The following is a 15,961-nucleotide window of genomic DNA, read 5'->3' on the forward strand; positions in this document are numbered from 1 at the left end:
GGACAGGGATTGGGGGGGGGGAGAAAGGCAACACCCCCCCCCCCCCGCAGTGCATGGCAGCAGTGGGACAGGCCCATGAGGCCAGGTTGGTGCTGGGGGGGGGGGGAGTGAGTCGCCCCCAGCAGGGCTCAGGGGGGTCTCAGCAGGTGGGGGTGCGTGTGTGTGGTGGGAATGCCCTGCACCCCTCAGCTGGGAGCACCCCTGGGTGCCTCATCCAGCTGGCTGCATTGCCAGTGGCACTGAAGGCCTGCCCCCCCCCCAGCACAACTGGGTCGTGGCGTCCGTGGGGCCCTGCCTGCTCTGCCCCCTGAGCTGGGGGAACCCAGCGGCCCCAGAGATGAGGCGAAGACACAAAGACCCAGGGCAGTCGGGGAGGGGGCTCTTACGTTAAGGGCAGTCTGACAAATCTGGGGGCGGGGGGTGAAAACCGGGGGCAGAGCCTGCCAGGCTCCAGGGCCCGTCAGGCAGGGCCCCCACTTTGCTTTCGCTGCTCCCCTGAGCTGAGGGCAGGGGACAGCCCGGGGTCACCGCCAGTGACTGGGGTAAGGTTGGTGCAGGACTCACTCCCCAGCCTCCCTCCCCAAAACAGACACCACAGAGCCCGGGGGAGAGGGGGGAGCGCAGCCTCAGCCACCCGCGTGGTTCGGCTCCTTCCTGCAGGGGGCTGCGATGGGCACGGACGAGGCCCCTCCAGTGCTTGAACCCTCGACACGCTCGGCAGGGTGGGGGGGCGGAAGGTGCCTGCTGCAACGGAGGGAGGGGGCTCGCCGCCGGAGGGCGGCCGCGAGCGGGGGGGCGGGGGAAATGTGCCCCTGTGCCCAGCCCACCAGGGCCTGGGGATGGCAAGACAGGCTGCTCATCAGGGATACGCAGGGTCAGGCCAGAGCGTCTCCTGGCTGGCTGCAGGGTAACCTCATTAACGGTGTATCGGCGGGGGCGGGGGGGAGGAAGGCTGCAGGGGTATGGGGGGGTGCCCGTGTGCATGACTGGGGCATGGGTCTGTGTGTAAATGCACATGGGTATGAGCACCAAAGTGTGCACGAGGGCGTTTGCGCACGGGCCGATGCACGAACGCGGGCCAGCCGGGGCCCAGCCTGGCACACGCTAAGCCCCCGCCCCTGTCCCCCCCGCCAACTGTGCAACTGTGGGGGGGTTAAGAGAAGCTTCACCCCCCCCCCCTTCACCTCCTCTGCTGCGCCTGTCTGCAGCGACCGCCCCCCTCGCCCCCTTTCCCTGGGGACAGCCGCTATGATTTGGGGGGGCGGGGTGGGGGACCTCTAGCCCCCCAGCACCAGGAAAACGCTCCCTCCCTGCTCCCCCTCAGTTGCCGTAGAAGCCGTAGTAGCCGGGGTCGGCGCCCCCCTCCTTGTCGTACAGGTCCCCGTTGCGGGCGGGGGGCGAGCTCTCGGCGCTGGAGGCATAGGGCGACACCCGGCGCCGTTTGCACTCCGCCTCGAACAGGCCCGAGTCCGAGGAGTCCACCGACTTGACCGAGGCCGGCTCGGCCCAGCCCTCCGCGTCCTTCCCCTTCTCCTCGCCGCCGGGCGGGGGCCTGACGTCCCGCACGGGCCGGAACCAGCCGAGCGCCCCGGGGCTGGGCTTGGCGGGGGGCTGCCAGGCGGCGGGCGGCGAGCCGAAGGGGTGGGGCTCCTGGTAGTAGGGCAGCGGGGCGTGGGGCGAGGCCGGCAGGGGGAAGGCCTTCACGCCGAAGGGCATGTACTTGTTCCCGCTGTAGGCGCCGTCGTAGGCGCCATAATCCAGGGGGGCGGCGGGGGGCTGCTGGGAGGCGAAGTACCAGCGGGGGGGCTCCTTGGGCTGCAGGGGCTCCCCATTGTAGTAGCGGCTCTGGGGAAGTGGGTACTGCTCCTGCAGGAAGGACGGGAAGCGGCTGCCGGGCAGGAGCTGCTGGCAAGTGGTGGAGTCGGGCGGGGACGGGGTCACGCGGTCGCCCTCTGCCGTCGCGTACATCCTGGGGGGGGGACAAACACAAGGTGGGGGGTCAGGCAGGGGGTGGAGAGGAAGCTGGACGGCTGGGGGCCCCTGGTGCCTCAGGTTGGACTCCGGCCCTGGCTGGCTTCAGCGGTGCTCCGGTAACTGAGCTGAGTTTGGGGGGAGGTCTCAGCCCCGCCCCGGGCCGGGTATCCCTGCCCGTCGCCATCCCTTCCTCCGGGCTGGCAAACTCAGCAGAGACACCCGGCCTCGGAGGGCGAGCGACAACGGTCCCTCTCACTTTTTCCACCCACGCGCGGAATAAATGTCCTTCCGTGCACCACTGTCGTGGTCCTGTGGGGATGGGCACCACCCCGAGAAACAAAAACACCCAGACAGAATCTCTCTGTTGAAAAAGTTCCCGGAGGGATAATTACTCCGGCCAGGACACGTTAGGCATTTTAGAACTCACTACTCAAAGAATCAAAGTTCAGTGAAAGAAAGAGAGGAATAAAAATTATGAAGGGCACAGACCAGTCAAAACACGAACGTTGCACTTTGAAAGAATAAAAGTACAGAGAACGTATGTGCATTGCAGGAAGTCCCAAGAAGGAACAACAAGAACACATGCGTTGGGAGGTGAGTATGAAAGACCATGTGTGTATGTCACACACACCCCCCTCTCTCCCCTCCGCAGCTCTGGGGCTGGGGGAGAGGCGTCTCTCCCGTCCCCGCCGCAGTCCCACATGCCCCAAGCTCCTCCAAGCCCCCCCATCACCTCACCCCGCTGCCCCCACCCTCCATTCTCCCTGCTCACCTGCGCACGTGGCCCTTGTGTAGCCATGCAGGTGCGCACCTTAGCGGGAACACAGGTGAGCCACCCACCCTCCTGCTGCTAGGGGGAGGCATGTTAAGGGGTCCTGCGGCTTCCCCACCCCCATCCACCCAATGTTTGCTACCCCTCAGTGACCCCCTCCCTTCCCTCCCCACCAATGCCCTCTGAGCACTGGGGGTGCCAGGCAAACGGGGGCCTCGGAGACGCCTGGCAGTGACCCATTGATGATGGTGCATCAAGGCACCGTCGCCCCCTGGCTGGGCTGGCCCGGCGGGGCGATAGGGAGCGAGCCAGTGGGGGGCGGGATGGGGGGATACTCACGAGTCGAAGTTGTCCCGGAAGCCCTTGGCAAAGGGGTTGTGGTCAATTTTCAGCTGAGTGATCTAGGAAAACACAGGAGAGAGTCTGGGTACGCAGTCGCACTGCGTGAGTGGGACGGCATGGGGCTGGGGGGGGGGGGGGGGAGGGCAGAGGGGAAGGAGGGAGAGTCGGGGTGGGGGTTAAGAAGCCAGGATCCAGGGCAGCCCCCCATCTTCCTAGTGCTCCCCCATCTGTTCCCCCAACCCTATGACACCCCCCACCCCATTGCTCCCACCACGGGCCCTGATCCACCTTTTCCCAGACACCCGCCCTCTGCTCTTCCCAGCACGAGGCAGGAGCTGGGCCATGGGGTGCGGACGTGACGCTCCAGTCCCCACCCAAGCGCACCGTGGGCGCCTCAGACCTACCCCTCTCCTTGGCACAGCACCCCCTAGTAGCTGCGCCTGAGTGTCCAAGGGGTTGCCGTGGCCCAGGGCGGCGCGGGGGCCCCGTACTCACGTCGGCGTTCTGGTAGGCCGTGACGGCGATGAATTGCGTCTCCGGGAAGATGAAGGTCTGGGTGTTGCTGGAGGGGTAGGCCTCGTCCCCTTCCCCCTCCTTCACCTCCGTCACATGCAGCCGCGGTTGGTACTTGTGCAGGGACTGCAGCACGATCATCTGCAGAGAGCAGGGCACGGGAGTGTCACGGAAGAGGCGCTTGCAGCAGGGGGCGCGGCGCCCATAAGGGGTGCTCTGCAGCTGGGGTGGGGGGGCACATTGGGACAACCCGTGGTAGGGTGATCCCCACTGCTCTGCGGGTCAATCTATGGGGGAGACCATGGCAGGCTTATCCTGACTGAGGATACCATGGCCCTGGGGATAAGCCAGCGAGGGAACGTCCGTGGGATTCATAGCTTTAGATCGATATCATGTGGCAGGCAGTTCCACAGGCTAACTATTGGGCAAAAGGCAGCTCCTTCAGCTGGAAGGAAGGCGACAGAAAGAACGGAACAGAGAAAGCACCGGAGTCCTGGGAGTGAGCCCCACACCGCAGAGACGTGGATGGTGGGGAGTAGTTAGTGTCTGGAGGGTCCAGAAGCTGGAGGGGAGCGCTCCTGCCAGGAACAATGCAGATTGGCTGCCGGGTCTCTGTGTAGTACGCTGTAGGAGGGCGGGGTGGGTACATGGGTGATGGGGACGGGCGTCTGGCCTGTGCCCCGCGATGGGGAATGTTACCCGGGAGAGGGGGACAGGTGTCTGGCCTGTGCCCCACAACGACAGGGACGGGCGTCTGGCCCGTGCCATGGGGGGGTGGTTACCTGTGTGATGTTATTGGACGCCCCCTTGTTATTGGTGAGCTTGAGTTTTCCAAACGAGACCTCCTGGCGCATCCAGTGGGCCCCGGTGTTGGGCGAGTCGGGGTGGAGGTACAGCCGGTTACCTGCCAGAACAGCCCCCTGCTGAGTGCCGGGCTGCTGCCACAGGCCCACCAGCAGCTCCCTGCACCCACGGCCTCTGGGCCAGCCCCCCCCGGCAGCCAGTGCCCCCTCCCGGCTGGGTGCCTCCGGGTCAGGGCTCGGAGCAGCACTTGGGACCAGCTTCTCCACCCAGCTACGGGGGGCGACTCCCCCCTCATCCAGCCCGGGCCGGGAAGTGCCGGCTGGGTAGGCAGGGGGCAGAGAGGCGAAATAACACATCGGTTATTTGGGGTGCTGTGCCAGCCAGGGAGCCACTGCACCGTCCCGGCTGCCCACAAGAGGGCGCTCTGGCTCCTGGGAATGCCGCGAGCGCTGGGGAGGGGAGGGAGGGGGGCAGCCGGTGCTGGAGGGATGGGGTGGGGACAAGAAAGGAAGGGGAGGGGCTCCCTGCTGCTCCAGGATCCAGCAACGGGGAGAGATCGGCTGGTGGGCTGGTACTGGACCCTGCAGCGCCAGGGGAGTTTGGGGTTGGGGCGAATTGCAGACCCTGGCTCCCCAGTCCCGTTCGGGGAAACACGGATCCAGCTCTTCCCCCCCCAGAGGGAAAAGGCAGCCCTGAGACGCTGGCCATCGCTGCTTGAAATCTTAACCCCCACCCCCCAATCAGGAACCACCCCGAATCAGGAACCAGCTGTCAGGTCACAGCAAGCCCCCCCCCCCCCGCTTCTGCCCCCCAACACAGCTTCGATAGCAGGCGCCACTCTTGGGAATGGTGCAGAAGCTCCTGGCTACCCAGTCCCAGCCTCTCCCAGCAGGAGGCGCTGTAGGTGAGGGTGCAAGAGCAGTGGCTGGGGTGGGCGCCTGGCTCTCCCAGTAGGGGGCGCTGCAGGGGAGGGTGCAGGAGAACCCTAGAGACAGTGGCAAGCCCCGACCACTCCCCTGTACCCAACGCCCTGGTTCCTCAGCCCCATGAACGAGATAACTGGCCTGGATCTCTCCTTCCTACCTGGCATGTTCCCCTCGGCCTTGCCGCACTGGACCCACTTCCCGCCTTGGTACCTCCAGTGGTGCTGATCCACCAGGACGATGTCCACGCAGACCCTGTAGTGAGCCACGGGGTCCAGCCCGGAGAGGTTGAAGCTAAGAAACGGGAACATCCGCCTGGAGAGGGGACACAAACACAACCCCGCGTGTTACACTGGAGGGGACGCCCCCTGGGTCCCCAAATCACACAGCAAGACCCCCCCACACATACACACACTTCCCCAGGGCAGAACATCCTTTTGCCATTGAAATCCCGTGGAGTCTGGCCACGCGGCGGGGAAAGGTCCCCCGAGGAAGGAGCTGGCTCGTGGAGGTGAGCAAGGACCCAGGTGGGATCCCAGCCCGAAGCAGGACGGAGCTGCCCTGAGGATGTATCCGTGGGATATGGGCTGGAGGAATGTGATGGCAACACAGGGGATTGGCGTGTGGTGGCCTGGATTGTCCTCATGCTATTATTTATTATGGTAGCGCTGAGAGGCCCCAACAGAGACCAGGGCCCCGTTGTGCCAGGCGCTGTACAAAGACACAGCGAGGCAGTCCCCACCCCAAAGAGGTCACAGTCTGATTAGACAAGACACATACAGGGTGGGAGGGGAAACTGAGGCACAGTGAGATGTGACCAGCCCCAGGTCAGCAGCGGAGCTGGGAGTAGAATCCAGGCCTCCCAATTCCCAGCTCAGCATGGAGCAGGCGCCTTGGTTACCCCTCGGCCAGTCCCATTAGGTTACCCTGTAACTACATGCCCCTAGACAAGGCCAACGCCCAGCTGGTTTCTCTGCCCAGGCAGCTGGAATGCCCCATTAATTCCTGAGCACTGGGGAGGCCCCTGGGGGTATCAAACTGGAGAGATCGGGAGAGGGCTGGGGGCAGAGATTGCAGGAGAGCCTGAGGGAGAAGAGGAGCTGATGGCCGTTAACCATTCCTGGTATTGCAGCAGAGACCGGTCAGGATCGGGACCCACGTGTGCACATACAAAGACGCATTCCCTGCCTTGGAGAGCTAGGCACAGGGAGGGATTGAGGGAAATGGGGGGACTGGAGGAAAGAGGGGAAGCTGGGGGTGGCTATAGAAAGCAGAGGGAAGAAGCAGTAGAGAACGGAGACGGGAAGGGAGACAATGGGGTGGGGGGGTGAGGGATGGAAGCAACCCGCCCCGAGCTGGATTATTTCCCAGCTCTTCCCATTCTGGTTCTGAAGCCAGCCCAGCCAGCTGGTTCTGATCCCAGGCCCCCCCAGTCCCTTGCCCCCTATCAGGGCAGATTTAGCCACTTGGCCCTGTTGAGAATGCAGTGACTTGTCAGCGGACTGCGACAGGTGGCAGCTCGGTTCTGTGTCCCATGCCCCGGCCCCCCCTTCCCTCTGCCCCTCCTCCTCACTTCTCCTGTTCAGAAAGTGACACCGTTTCTATTCTCAGCCCCATCACCAGGCCAGGGAAGGGCGGAGGAGCAGGAGAGAGGGAGGCAGGGAGCGAAAAGGGGAATGGAGAGCAATGGCAGAGGACAGCCGGGAAGGGGGCAGAGGAAAGAGGCAGGATCGGGTGGGGCTCACACGTCAATTTCAAATCCCTATTTCAACCCCTCTGGTTAGTGGCCTCCCCCTTCGTCAGAGCAAGAAGAGGGGTCCGAGAAAGGCAGCTGGGAAATAGGGGACCCTGTCTCCCCACTGCACGGAGGGCCCTGGCCTGGTAGGATCTGGGGGGACCAATGCAACAAACCACATCCACGCACGCCTAACAGCCGCCAGCGAGGATCGAACTCAGGACCCTCAAACAATACCGGCCTCTGCTGTTTCAGCCAGGGGTTAGGGAGCGGGTGGTTGTAGACACCGGGGCTGGCCACAAGAGGGAGACATGACCACAATGTAAGGCACGCCTTTAGGGAGTGTGAGCATGGCTCCCTCTAGTGGCCAGCTTTAGGGACTGCAACAGGCTGCTGTTCCCTGCTGAGACCTAAGTCCTCTGAAGCAGCAGGGGCTGCTTTGGTTCTCAAGGCTGCAGGTTCGCTCCAGGCGGACGTAGGAACAGCCCGACTGGGTCAGAGCAAAGGTCCATCTCGCCCAGTGTCCTGTCTTCCCACAGCGGCTGGTGCCAGGTGCTTCAGAGGGACGACGCATGGCTCAGGCTCGTTATCCCAACGACGGCAGCCAGGACCAGAGAGGAAACACAAAAGCCCTCTGCAAAGGTTGTACTGTTTTGCAGCCCCCTTTAGGAGATGCTGCCCAGTGACTTTGCGCTTTCTAACCCCCCCACTCCCCCCCAACTCTTGCTTCAAACACATTTCAATGAAAAGAGGTTTTATTTGGCACATTCAGCACGTTCAGTGCAGGGTGGGAACCGCAGAGGCAGCCGAGGGACGACACTGACAGGAGGAAGAAAACGAAACTGGCCAGGCTCCCAAAACCCAAGCGGGTTTTAGAGGCCTGATCCTCAGCGGGTGTAGAGGACTGGGATAGCGCCGTCCAAATCCGTGGTGGATTAATTATTGGTAATTTATGATGCATGCCCAGATCCTGCTGTCACCCACCCTGGTGACATTTATGACAGATTTACACTGGTGTGCATCCAGAGTTAGCTTGACAGTGGCGAGTTAAAGATGCATGATTGTGCCAGGCCCCTCTCGGGTTTACCCTGGATTTACACACTGGCTCACTCCGGATTAGCACGAGGGTAGGCAGGCCCCGAATCAGACCCAGTCATGCTGATGTAAATATGGAGCCGCAATGCAGCCCTTTCTGACCCGATCCCAGCCTTATCAATGCCAACCATTCAAAAGTCATCAAGCAGCCCCCCTCCTCCCACAATCGCTTAAAAATCTTGAAATTAAATTTTAAAAAAAATAGATGCTCTTTCTATTTGCCTTCTCGATTTTGAGCCTAGGGAAGTGGGGGGGCTTTATGACTTCAAGCCTCTCTCTGCACCACGATGGCTGGAAACTTACTGTTCTTTTGTTTTAAATGGAAGCCAAGAGTCTCACATCATCACTAGACTCCTGGAGCTGGGGCTTTCAGAACAACCAAAATCAGGAGCAAATTGCCAGAGCAAAAATGCCCAAGCTGCCACGCCTGGGATTCTGATCTGAATCCCCCTGGGAGGACTCAGGAGTGAGTCCGCTTCTGTAAGGGGGAGCGAAGTAAGCTCTTGGGGCCAGGGACCATTATTCTATTCTGTTCATACCTAGCATCATGGGGGCCTGGTCCATAGTTCCTATGTGCTACCACAATATAGAACTAATCATAATAAGACTAAGAGCAGAATTTAATCCCCCTCCAGTCCTGCTCATATTCCTGGTGAAGCCAGGAGCTGAGGACCACGGGACACAAGCTGTTGTCAGTTACACCAGTGTAAAATCTCCTCCCCCGCTGGTTTAAATGGGCGACGAACTGGGCTGCCCAGAGAAGGCCTGGCTGGGGCAAGGCTGGCCCTGGTTCTCTCACCAGAGCTCCCATGATCTGTCAATCAAATATGACACCCCCTCCCCCATGCATCCAGTCCCGAACATGGAGGGGACGGCGTAGGAGACAGCAGAGAGGAGAGCGTGTGAATATTTCTCTAGCTAGTGAATAAAAGATAGGCCAAGAGCAGGGAGCCAGTAGGGTCCTGGCCACAGCCCTGGGCAAAATGCCTGCCCATGCTGAACTGGCTGACCTGATGGCTCGCAAGGCAGACGTCACCGGAGCCCAGGCTGGCAAGGACGCTGGGCCTCACGGCAGCTCCCCACAGCCCAGCCTGCTGGGTCTTGGGGCTCCACGCAGACACGGTGCACCCGTGGTGTGCATGGACAGACAGGCCCCCCCGCCCCCCCACAGGAGAGTGACACACTCAGCTGCACCTCTGTTGTGTAAGAGAGACAAGGTGGGGCAGGGAACAGCTTTTAGAGGACCGCTGGGGAGCCCGAAAGCTCGTCTCTCTCACCAAGAGAAGCTGGCCCAGTGAAGATACCCCCTCACCCACCTTGTCTCGCTACTATCCTGGGGCCAGCCCTGCAGACACCCTGTGATATGCACACAAACACACACACACGCTCTGACCCCCTCCCACACAATCAAACACGCACAACTGTAACCCATTCACGACATAGTGACACACACCGCGGGCCCCCCAGAGGGTGTACGCACAATCTGGCACGCACATATCCACGTCCACGCATATGCACACCTGTGACACTCACACAACGCCCCGGCTGTGCGCGCACACAGATTCACACGCGCGCCGTCCCCTGGGCACACTCCCGGACGCACACAACCGGTCACCGCCACAGTCCCAGGTAATCTGCCACACACAAAGACCCACCCGCTGAGCCGCACTCAGGCAGACGCGTGCCCCCCATGGGGCGCCGCTCTTGAAACATTAACGGCCCCCTTGAAATATTCACCCCCGACGCGCTCTGCTGGAGGCCACACGCGGGGCCAGGGGGCGCTTTGGGACCCAGGGCCGGGCTCCCCAAATCCAGGCTGAGAGCTGGGGGGGCAGGGAGTCAGGGGATGGGGGGGGGGCGCAATGTGGATTCAGTGGGAGCCCTGAGGTGGGGGCGGAGGGAGCCCTGCCAGAACCAGACCCGCTGGTACCGCTCCGTTCGCATGGGGAGGCCAGGGCAGCTCCCCCCTGCCCCGCAGGCTCCATTCCACCTGCCGAGCCCGGCTTTCTCCCCATCATTTCAGGGACCTCGCTCCCTCTCTGCGTTCCCCTTTTCCTCCCCCTCCCGCCGCTGCTCTTCTCTTCCTTTCTCTCTCTCTTTCCTCTGCTTCTCTCGGTCTCTCTCACTTCCTTCCTTCCTCCCCTCCCCTCCCCAAGCTTGCCACAGCACATGATGCTCAAAGCCGACAGGCCAAGTCATTGCGGCGCGGCCCCCACCCCCGGCGTGGGAGGGGGATGCCGGGCGGAACCAGGAGGGGCTTTGAGCCGTCGAGCTCCGGGTTTCCTTGAAGCGCCGGCGTTTCTGATAAAGCAGGGCCCGGGGCGGAGTGATCTCAGGGCCGGGGGCGACCTGGCGGGAGCCGGGCCCCGCTTCTCAGAAACGACTTTGGAAAGCCCAGCCCAGGCTGGGCTCTTAGGGCCGGGCCGGACCTGGCGGGGGGCCAGGACCCTCCCCTCCTTCTGCATGGAAATTCTCCTCCCCACTGCTCAAAGAGTGGCCCTGGGGTGTCCCAGGGAGTCATGGGAAGCAAATAACTTTCAGAGGTCACTTCTTCTGCCTGCTTTCACCCTTGGTTACCTCCAGGAGACCCTCATCCCAGGTCTCCTCTTCTGTACTACTGACTAGTGGGGGGCACCTCTGAGCACCCAGCCTGCCCCATGCCTTGTGCCCTCCCATGTCTAATCTGCCCCGTGCCCCCAGCCTGCCCCACACCCCTTGCCCCATACCCCAGCCTGCTCCATGCCCAATGTCTAACCTGCCCCCAGCCTGCCTCATGCCCCCAGCCTGTGCCCAAGCCCAGCTGTGGGTTGGCACCAAGGCTCAGCAGCAGAGCTGGGGGTATGGGGAGCCCAGGGCTGGGATAGCGGGGGGTCAGGGTGGTGGAGCATCTGCAAAGGGGAGGAGGAAGTTGGTACAGCCCCCATGCCCACAGCACGTGGGCATCTGTAATGCTCCTCATCTGGGTCCAGACCATGTTCCTCCAACCCTTCTGCAGCCAAGATCTTCACGGACTCAAACTAAAACCCTGGATCCAAAGCGCCCTGAAAATCTGGGCCTGTTCAAATGCCCATCCCTGATCTGAGCCGGAAGGTTGCAAATGGCTCTAATCCAGAACTGCACCAAACCAGACCCGCTGCCCCGATTTCAGCCAGGCATCTCCCGCGACCCATCCATTCTCCTCCTGCAGCTGAGTCTGCCCCATGCAGCAGGAGGTTCCTTCTCCACGGGAGCTTAGGTTTTATTTCAGCTCTGAGGTATCGGAGAGTGAGAAGAGAGCTGGGTTGGTGGCACCCTTCCTGCACTGGGATATTTATACCACGTTGTGCCGGCTCCTTGCCATGGTGACTTGCTGCAGACCAGGGCGGTGGGGGGCTGGGGTAGGTGCAGGCGGGGAGGGATACACTCAGCTGAGCGGCTGCCTCGGGTCTTAAGATCTTTGGTGCCCCCAACTTTCACAGACCCGAGCAGGCTGGATCCTGAGCAGAGTTCAATGGAGCTCCCCGCAGCTGGGAATCCATTCGCAGGAGCTCAGCGAGGCGTTGGGAGGCTATGCCGGTTTCCTGCCAGCTTTCCTTGCTCGATTAGGCAAACGAATTTCCCAAACCCATGCCCCGAGGCTCCCCTGAACGTGGGGAGCGTGAGCGCTTTGCTGCTCTCCAGGAAGGTCTCTGCTCCCAGGGCGCCAGGATCTCCCCCGAATAATTGTATCAGAGACGTGATCTTCATGCCGAGGGAACAAGCCCTGACCGTGTGTGGCTTCTGCCTCCCGATGCTGCTGATTTGTGGTGGCACAGAGGAGCCTGAGGGTGCCGTTTTCATGGCTGCGTCAGCAACATATTGCCCCATATACTTATGGGGCAGGTGGGGCTGGGGCGTCTCAGGCCCGGTCTTGGTGCCATTAAACTGGTCACGTCCAATGGAAGCCGGAGTAGGCCCTGAGTTGAATCCAACGTGGAGCCAAAAGCAGTACTTCTGCACTGAAATGAAGCCACTTCTGGAGTGGAGCATGCCAGTGGCCAAACAGCTCGCAGCAGCGGGGAGACCCCTGCCTCAGAGAAAGCCCCCCCTGGAGTGGATTTTCACGCCAGCATCTTTGTGCTCCGTCACTCTTGATTGACAGCAGGGGGAGGGGAATCAGGCCCCCAGTTTTAATCCAGTACTTAGAGTTAGGCCCTCTCTCTCTGTGTCCCAGGCTTTTGAGTCCCAGGGCATTTAAGTGCCTCTGGAAGTTTATACAACCTCCCCCCACATAGTATCTGAGCACCCACGGGTGGGGTAGTGGTGAGGAAATCAAGCCCTTTAATTATGCACCCTCCCATTAAGGCTCCTGAAAACCATTAATGAAGCCTCACAAAGCCCTGCCCCAGGAGATGGGTATCATTTTACCCATGGGGAAACTGAGGCAAGGAGGCCTGGCTATGGCAAAGCTGGGAGTAGAACCCAGGCATCCCTATGTTGAATCCGACTGGGCTACAGCAGACTTGGAGCTTTTGCAAGGCCAATGCTGCCCTCATTTGGGGGGGTGAGGGGGGAGAATTTCTTGCCCCCCTCCGCCAGATCGCTATGATCCCCGATGGGCATCTCCACTGCCTCTCCAATCACATTAGCAGCAGCCCCTGATGGATGGGCTGGGTCCCCTGTATCATCCCCAATCCATTTGGGTCGGAGATCATCATCTCTGTTTGGCTTTCACATGCGAGGGTAAGAGCCTTGGACGGAGCAGGGGGTGGGGACAGACAGGGGAGCTCTTTGGACTGGACCAGCTAGGGCTTAGCAGGAGGCATGGGCTGAGCCGCTCGACTACATGCCCAGGGTCCCCTCAGGCAGCTAGCCCACGACGCCATCCGCGCTGCTGCCAGTGGGTCTGCATGTACCGCAATCACACCTCCGATGGCAACGGAGCCAGACCTCTTGTTTGCAGAGCCCAGGCTTCCAGCAAGTTAGAAATGAAGGGCCGGATCCTCCTTCAATGGAGCGATGCCAACGAACCCCAGCTGAGCTTTGACGGGAAACATCAGCATTCCTGGCTCCGAGATCATCTCGACGTCTGACTCTCACAGGCACGGGTCTGCACCAGCCAGCAATCTGACCCGTTAGATTACAGGCAAACCGGTTCATTGCTCTTATGTTGCACAGTCAACGGATGTCCAATCAGTGCGAACTACACCGCTTTGAAACTTACACCAGTTTCCCAGCCCCTATACACAGGGGGCCTGATCTTGGTTGCATGGGTGTCAGTAAGGAGCAATGACAGGTTTCAGAGTAGCAGCCGTGTTAGTCTGTATCCGCAGAAAGAACAGGAGGACTTGTGGTACCTTAGAGCCTAACAAATTTATTTGAGCATAAGCTTTCGTGAGCTACAGCTCACTTCATCAGATGCATGCAGTAAGGAGTAAGTATCAGAGGGGTAGCCGTGTTCGTCTGGATCTGTAAAAATAAGGAGTAACTCCACTTTGTATTCGTACAGGGCCTAGTGCGATGGGGTCCTGATCTTGCCTGGAGTTTCTAGGTGCTACTTTAATACAAATAAATCATAATACTGTAATGATAGAAGGTAATAAAGTTCAGGTAGGAGCTGAAGAGAAACAGTCACGCAAAAGTGTCCCGTTCAATTACGTCACGAGAAGGCAGACAACTAAATATTGACAATTTTGATAAGTGCTTGTCTACAAATGCAAGAAGTTTAAATACTAAAGATGGGTGAACTTGAGTGCCTGGTATTAAATAGGAGATTGATAGAATAGGCATCCACAGAAACTTGGTGGAGTGATGATAATCAATGGGTAATACCAGGGTACAAAATGTGTAGGAATGACAAAGTAGGTCATGCTGGTAGAAGAGTGGCACTTTATGTGAAAGAAAACCAAGTCAAAGATAGCAAAAATCTTAAATGAATCAAACTGCATCATAGAATCGCTATGGATGTAAATTCCATGCTCGAATAATATGAATATAGCAGTAGGGATACGCCACTGACCACCTGACCAGGATGGCGATAGTGACTGTGAAATGCTCCGGGAGATTAAAGAGGCTACAAAACCAGAAACCCCAATAATGATGAGGGATTTCAATTATCCGCTTATTGACTGGGAACATGTCATCTCAGGAAGAGATGCAGAGATAAAAATCTCTAGACACCATTAATGGCTGCTCCTTGGAGAGCTAGTCCTTGCACCCACAAGGGGAGAGACAATTCTTGATTTAGTCCTAACTGATCCAAGAGGTGACTATAGCTGAACTGCTCAGTAATAGCCACCGTAATGTAATTAAATTTAACATCCTTGGGGAGAGGGGAAGTACCAGAGAAAATCACCACAGCAGCATTTAACTTCAAAAAGGGGAACTACAGAAAAATGAGGAGCTCAGTTAAACAGAAATTGCAAGGAACAGTCACAAGGGTGAAATGCCTGCAAACTGCATGGAAACTTTTTTAAAAACACCATAAGAGATGCTCAAACTATATATGCCCCAAATAAATAATAAAATAATAATAACAACAACAATAATAATCAGGAAAGGGACCAAAAATATGCCACCATGGTAAACAGAGTTAAAGAGATGCTTAGAGATAAAAAGACGTTTTAAAAATTGGAAGTCAAATCCTATTGAGGAAAACAGAAAAGAACATACTCTGGCAAGTCAAGTGTAAAAATATAATTAGGCAGGCCAGAAAAGAATTTGAAGAGCAACTAGCAAAAGACACACACAAAAATTTTGCTCTTAGTTTTAAAGTATAACAAAAGCAGGACACCTGCCAAACAATCAATGGGGTCCACTGGTTGATTGAGGTGCTACAGGATCACTCAAGTAAAACAAGACCATTCCGGAGAAATTATATGAATTTTTTGCATCGGTCTTCACTGCAGAGGATGTGAGGGAAATTCCCACACCAGAGACATTCTTTTTGCTCAACAAATCTGAGAAATGGTTCCAGAATGAGGTGTCAATAGAGGAGGTTTTGGAACAAATTGATAAATTAAATGGTAATAAGTCACCAGGACTAGATGGCATTCATCCAAGAGTTCTGAAGGAACTCAAATATGAAACTGCAGAACTACTAACTGTGGTATGTAACTTATCGCTTAAATCAACCTCTGTACCAGATGACTGGTGTTTAGCAAATGTAATGTCAATTTTTTAAAAAGGCTCCAGAGGTAATCCTGGCAATTACAGGCTAGTAAGCCTGACTTCAGTACCAGGCAAATTGATGGAAACTATGGTAAAGAACAGAATGATCAGACATATAGATAAACATGATATGTTAGGGAAGGGAAAACATACCTCAACAATCTATTAGAATTCTTTGAGGGTATCGATAAACATTTGGACAAGGGTGATCCAGTGGATATAGTGTACTTGGACTTTCAGAAAGCTTTTGACAAGGTCCCTCAGCAAAGGCTCTTAAGCAAAGTAGGCAGTCATGGGATAAGAGGGAAGGTCCTCTCATAGATCAGTAACCGGTTAAAAGATAGGAAACAGAGAGCAGGAACAAACAGGTTTCACAGTGGAGAGAAGGAAATAGCAGGGTCCGCCAAGGATCTGTACTGGGACAAGTGCTGTTCAACACATTCATAAGTGGTCTGGAAAAAGGGGTAAGGAATGAGATGGCAAAATTTCAGATGTTACAAAAGTACTCAAGACAGCTAAGTTGAAAGCTGACTGCAAAGAGTTACAACAGGATCTCACAAAACTGAGTGGCTGGGCAACAAAATGGCAAATGAAATTTGATGTTGATAAACGCAAAGTAATGCACATTGAAAACATAATTCCAACTATGCATGCAAAATGATGGGGTCTAAAGTA

The 15,961-nt window shown here is 57.9% G+C and overlaps 1 protein-coding gene across 1 annotated transcript in view; it reads right to left on the reverse strand.

Moving 5' to 3' along the window:
- Positions 1-935: 935 nt before the first annotated feature.
- Positions 936-15,961, reverse strand: part of TBX21 (T-box transcription factor 21) — a 34,427-nt gene continuing 19,401 nt past the window's right edge. Inside the window, exons 2-6 of the mRNA XM_048830416.2 lie at positions 5,489-5,643; positions 4,384-4,505; positions 3,584-3,742; positions 3,086-3,147; positions 936-1,969 (exon numbers count right to left, since the gene is read on the reverse strand). Coding sequence (XP_048686373.2) covers positions 1,321-1,969; positions 3,086-3,147; positions 3,584-3,742; positions 4,384-4,505; positions 5,489-5,643 — 1,147 coding nt within the window. The 3' untranslated portion in view covers positions 936-1,320. The remainder of the gene's footprint in view (positions 1,970-3,085; positions 3,148-3,583; positions 3,743-4,383; positions 4,506-5,488; positions 5,644-15,961) is intronic.

This window comes from Caretta caretta, chromosome 27, assembly GCF_965140235.1.
Source record: "Caretta caretta isolate rCarCar2 chromosome 27, rCarCar1.hap1, whole genome shotgun sequence".
Taxonomy (NCBI): domain Eukaryota; kingdom Metazoa; phylum Chordata; order Testudines; family Cheloniidae; genus Caretta; species Caretta caretta.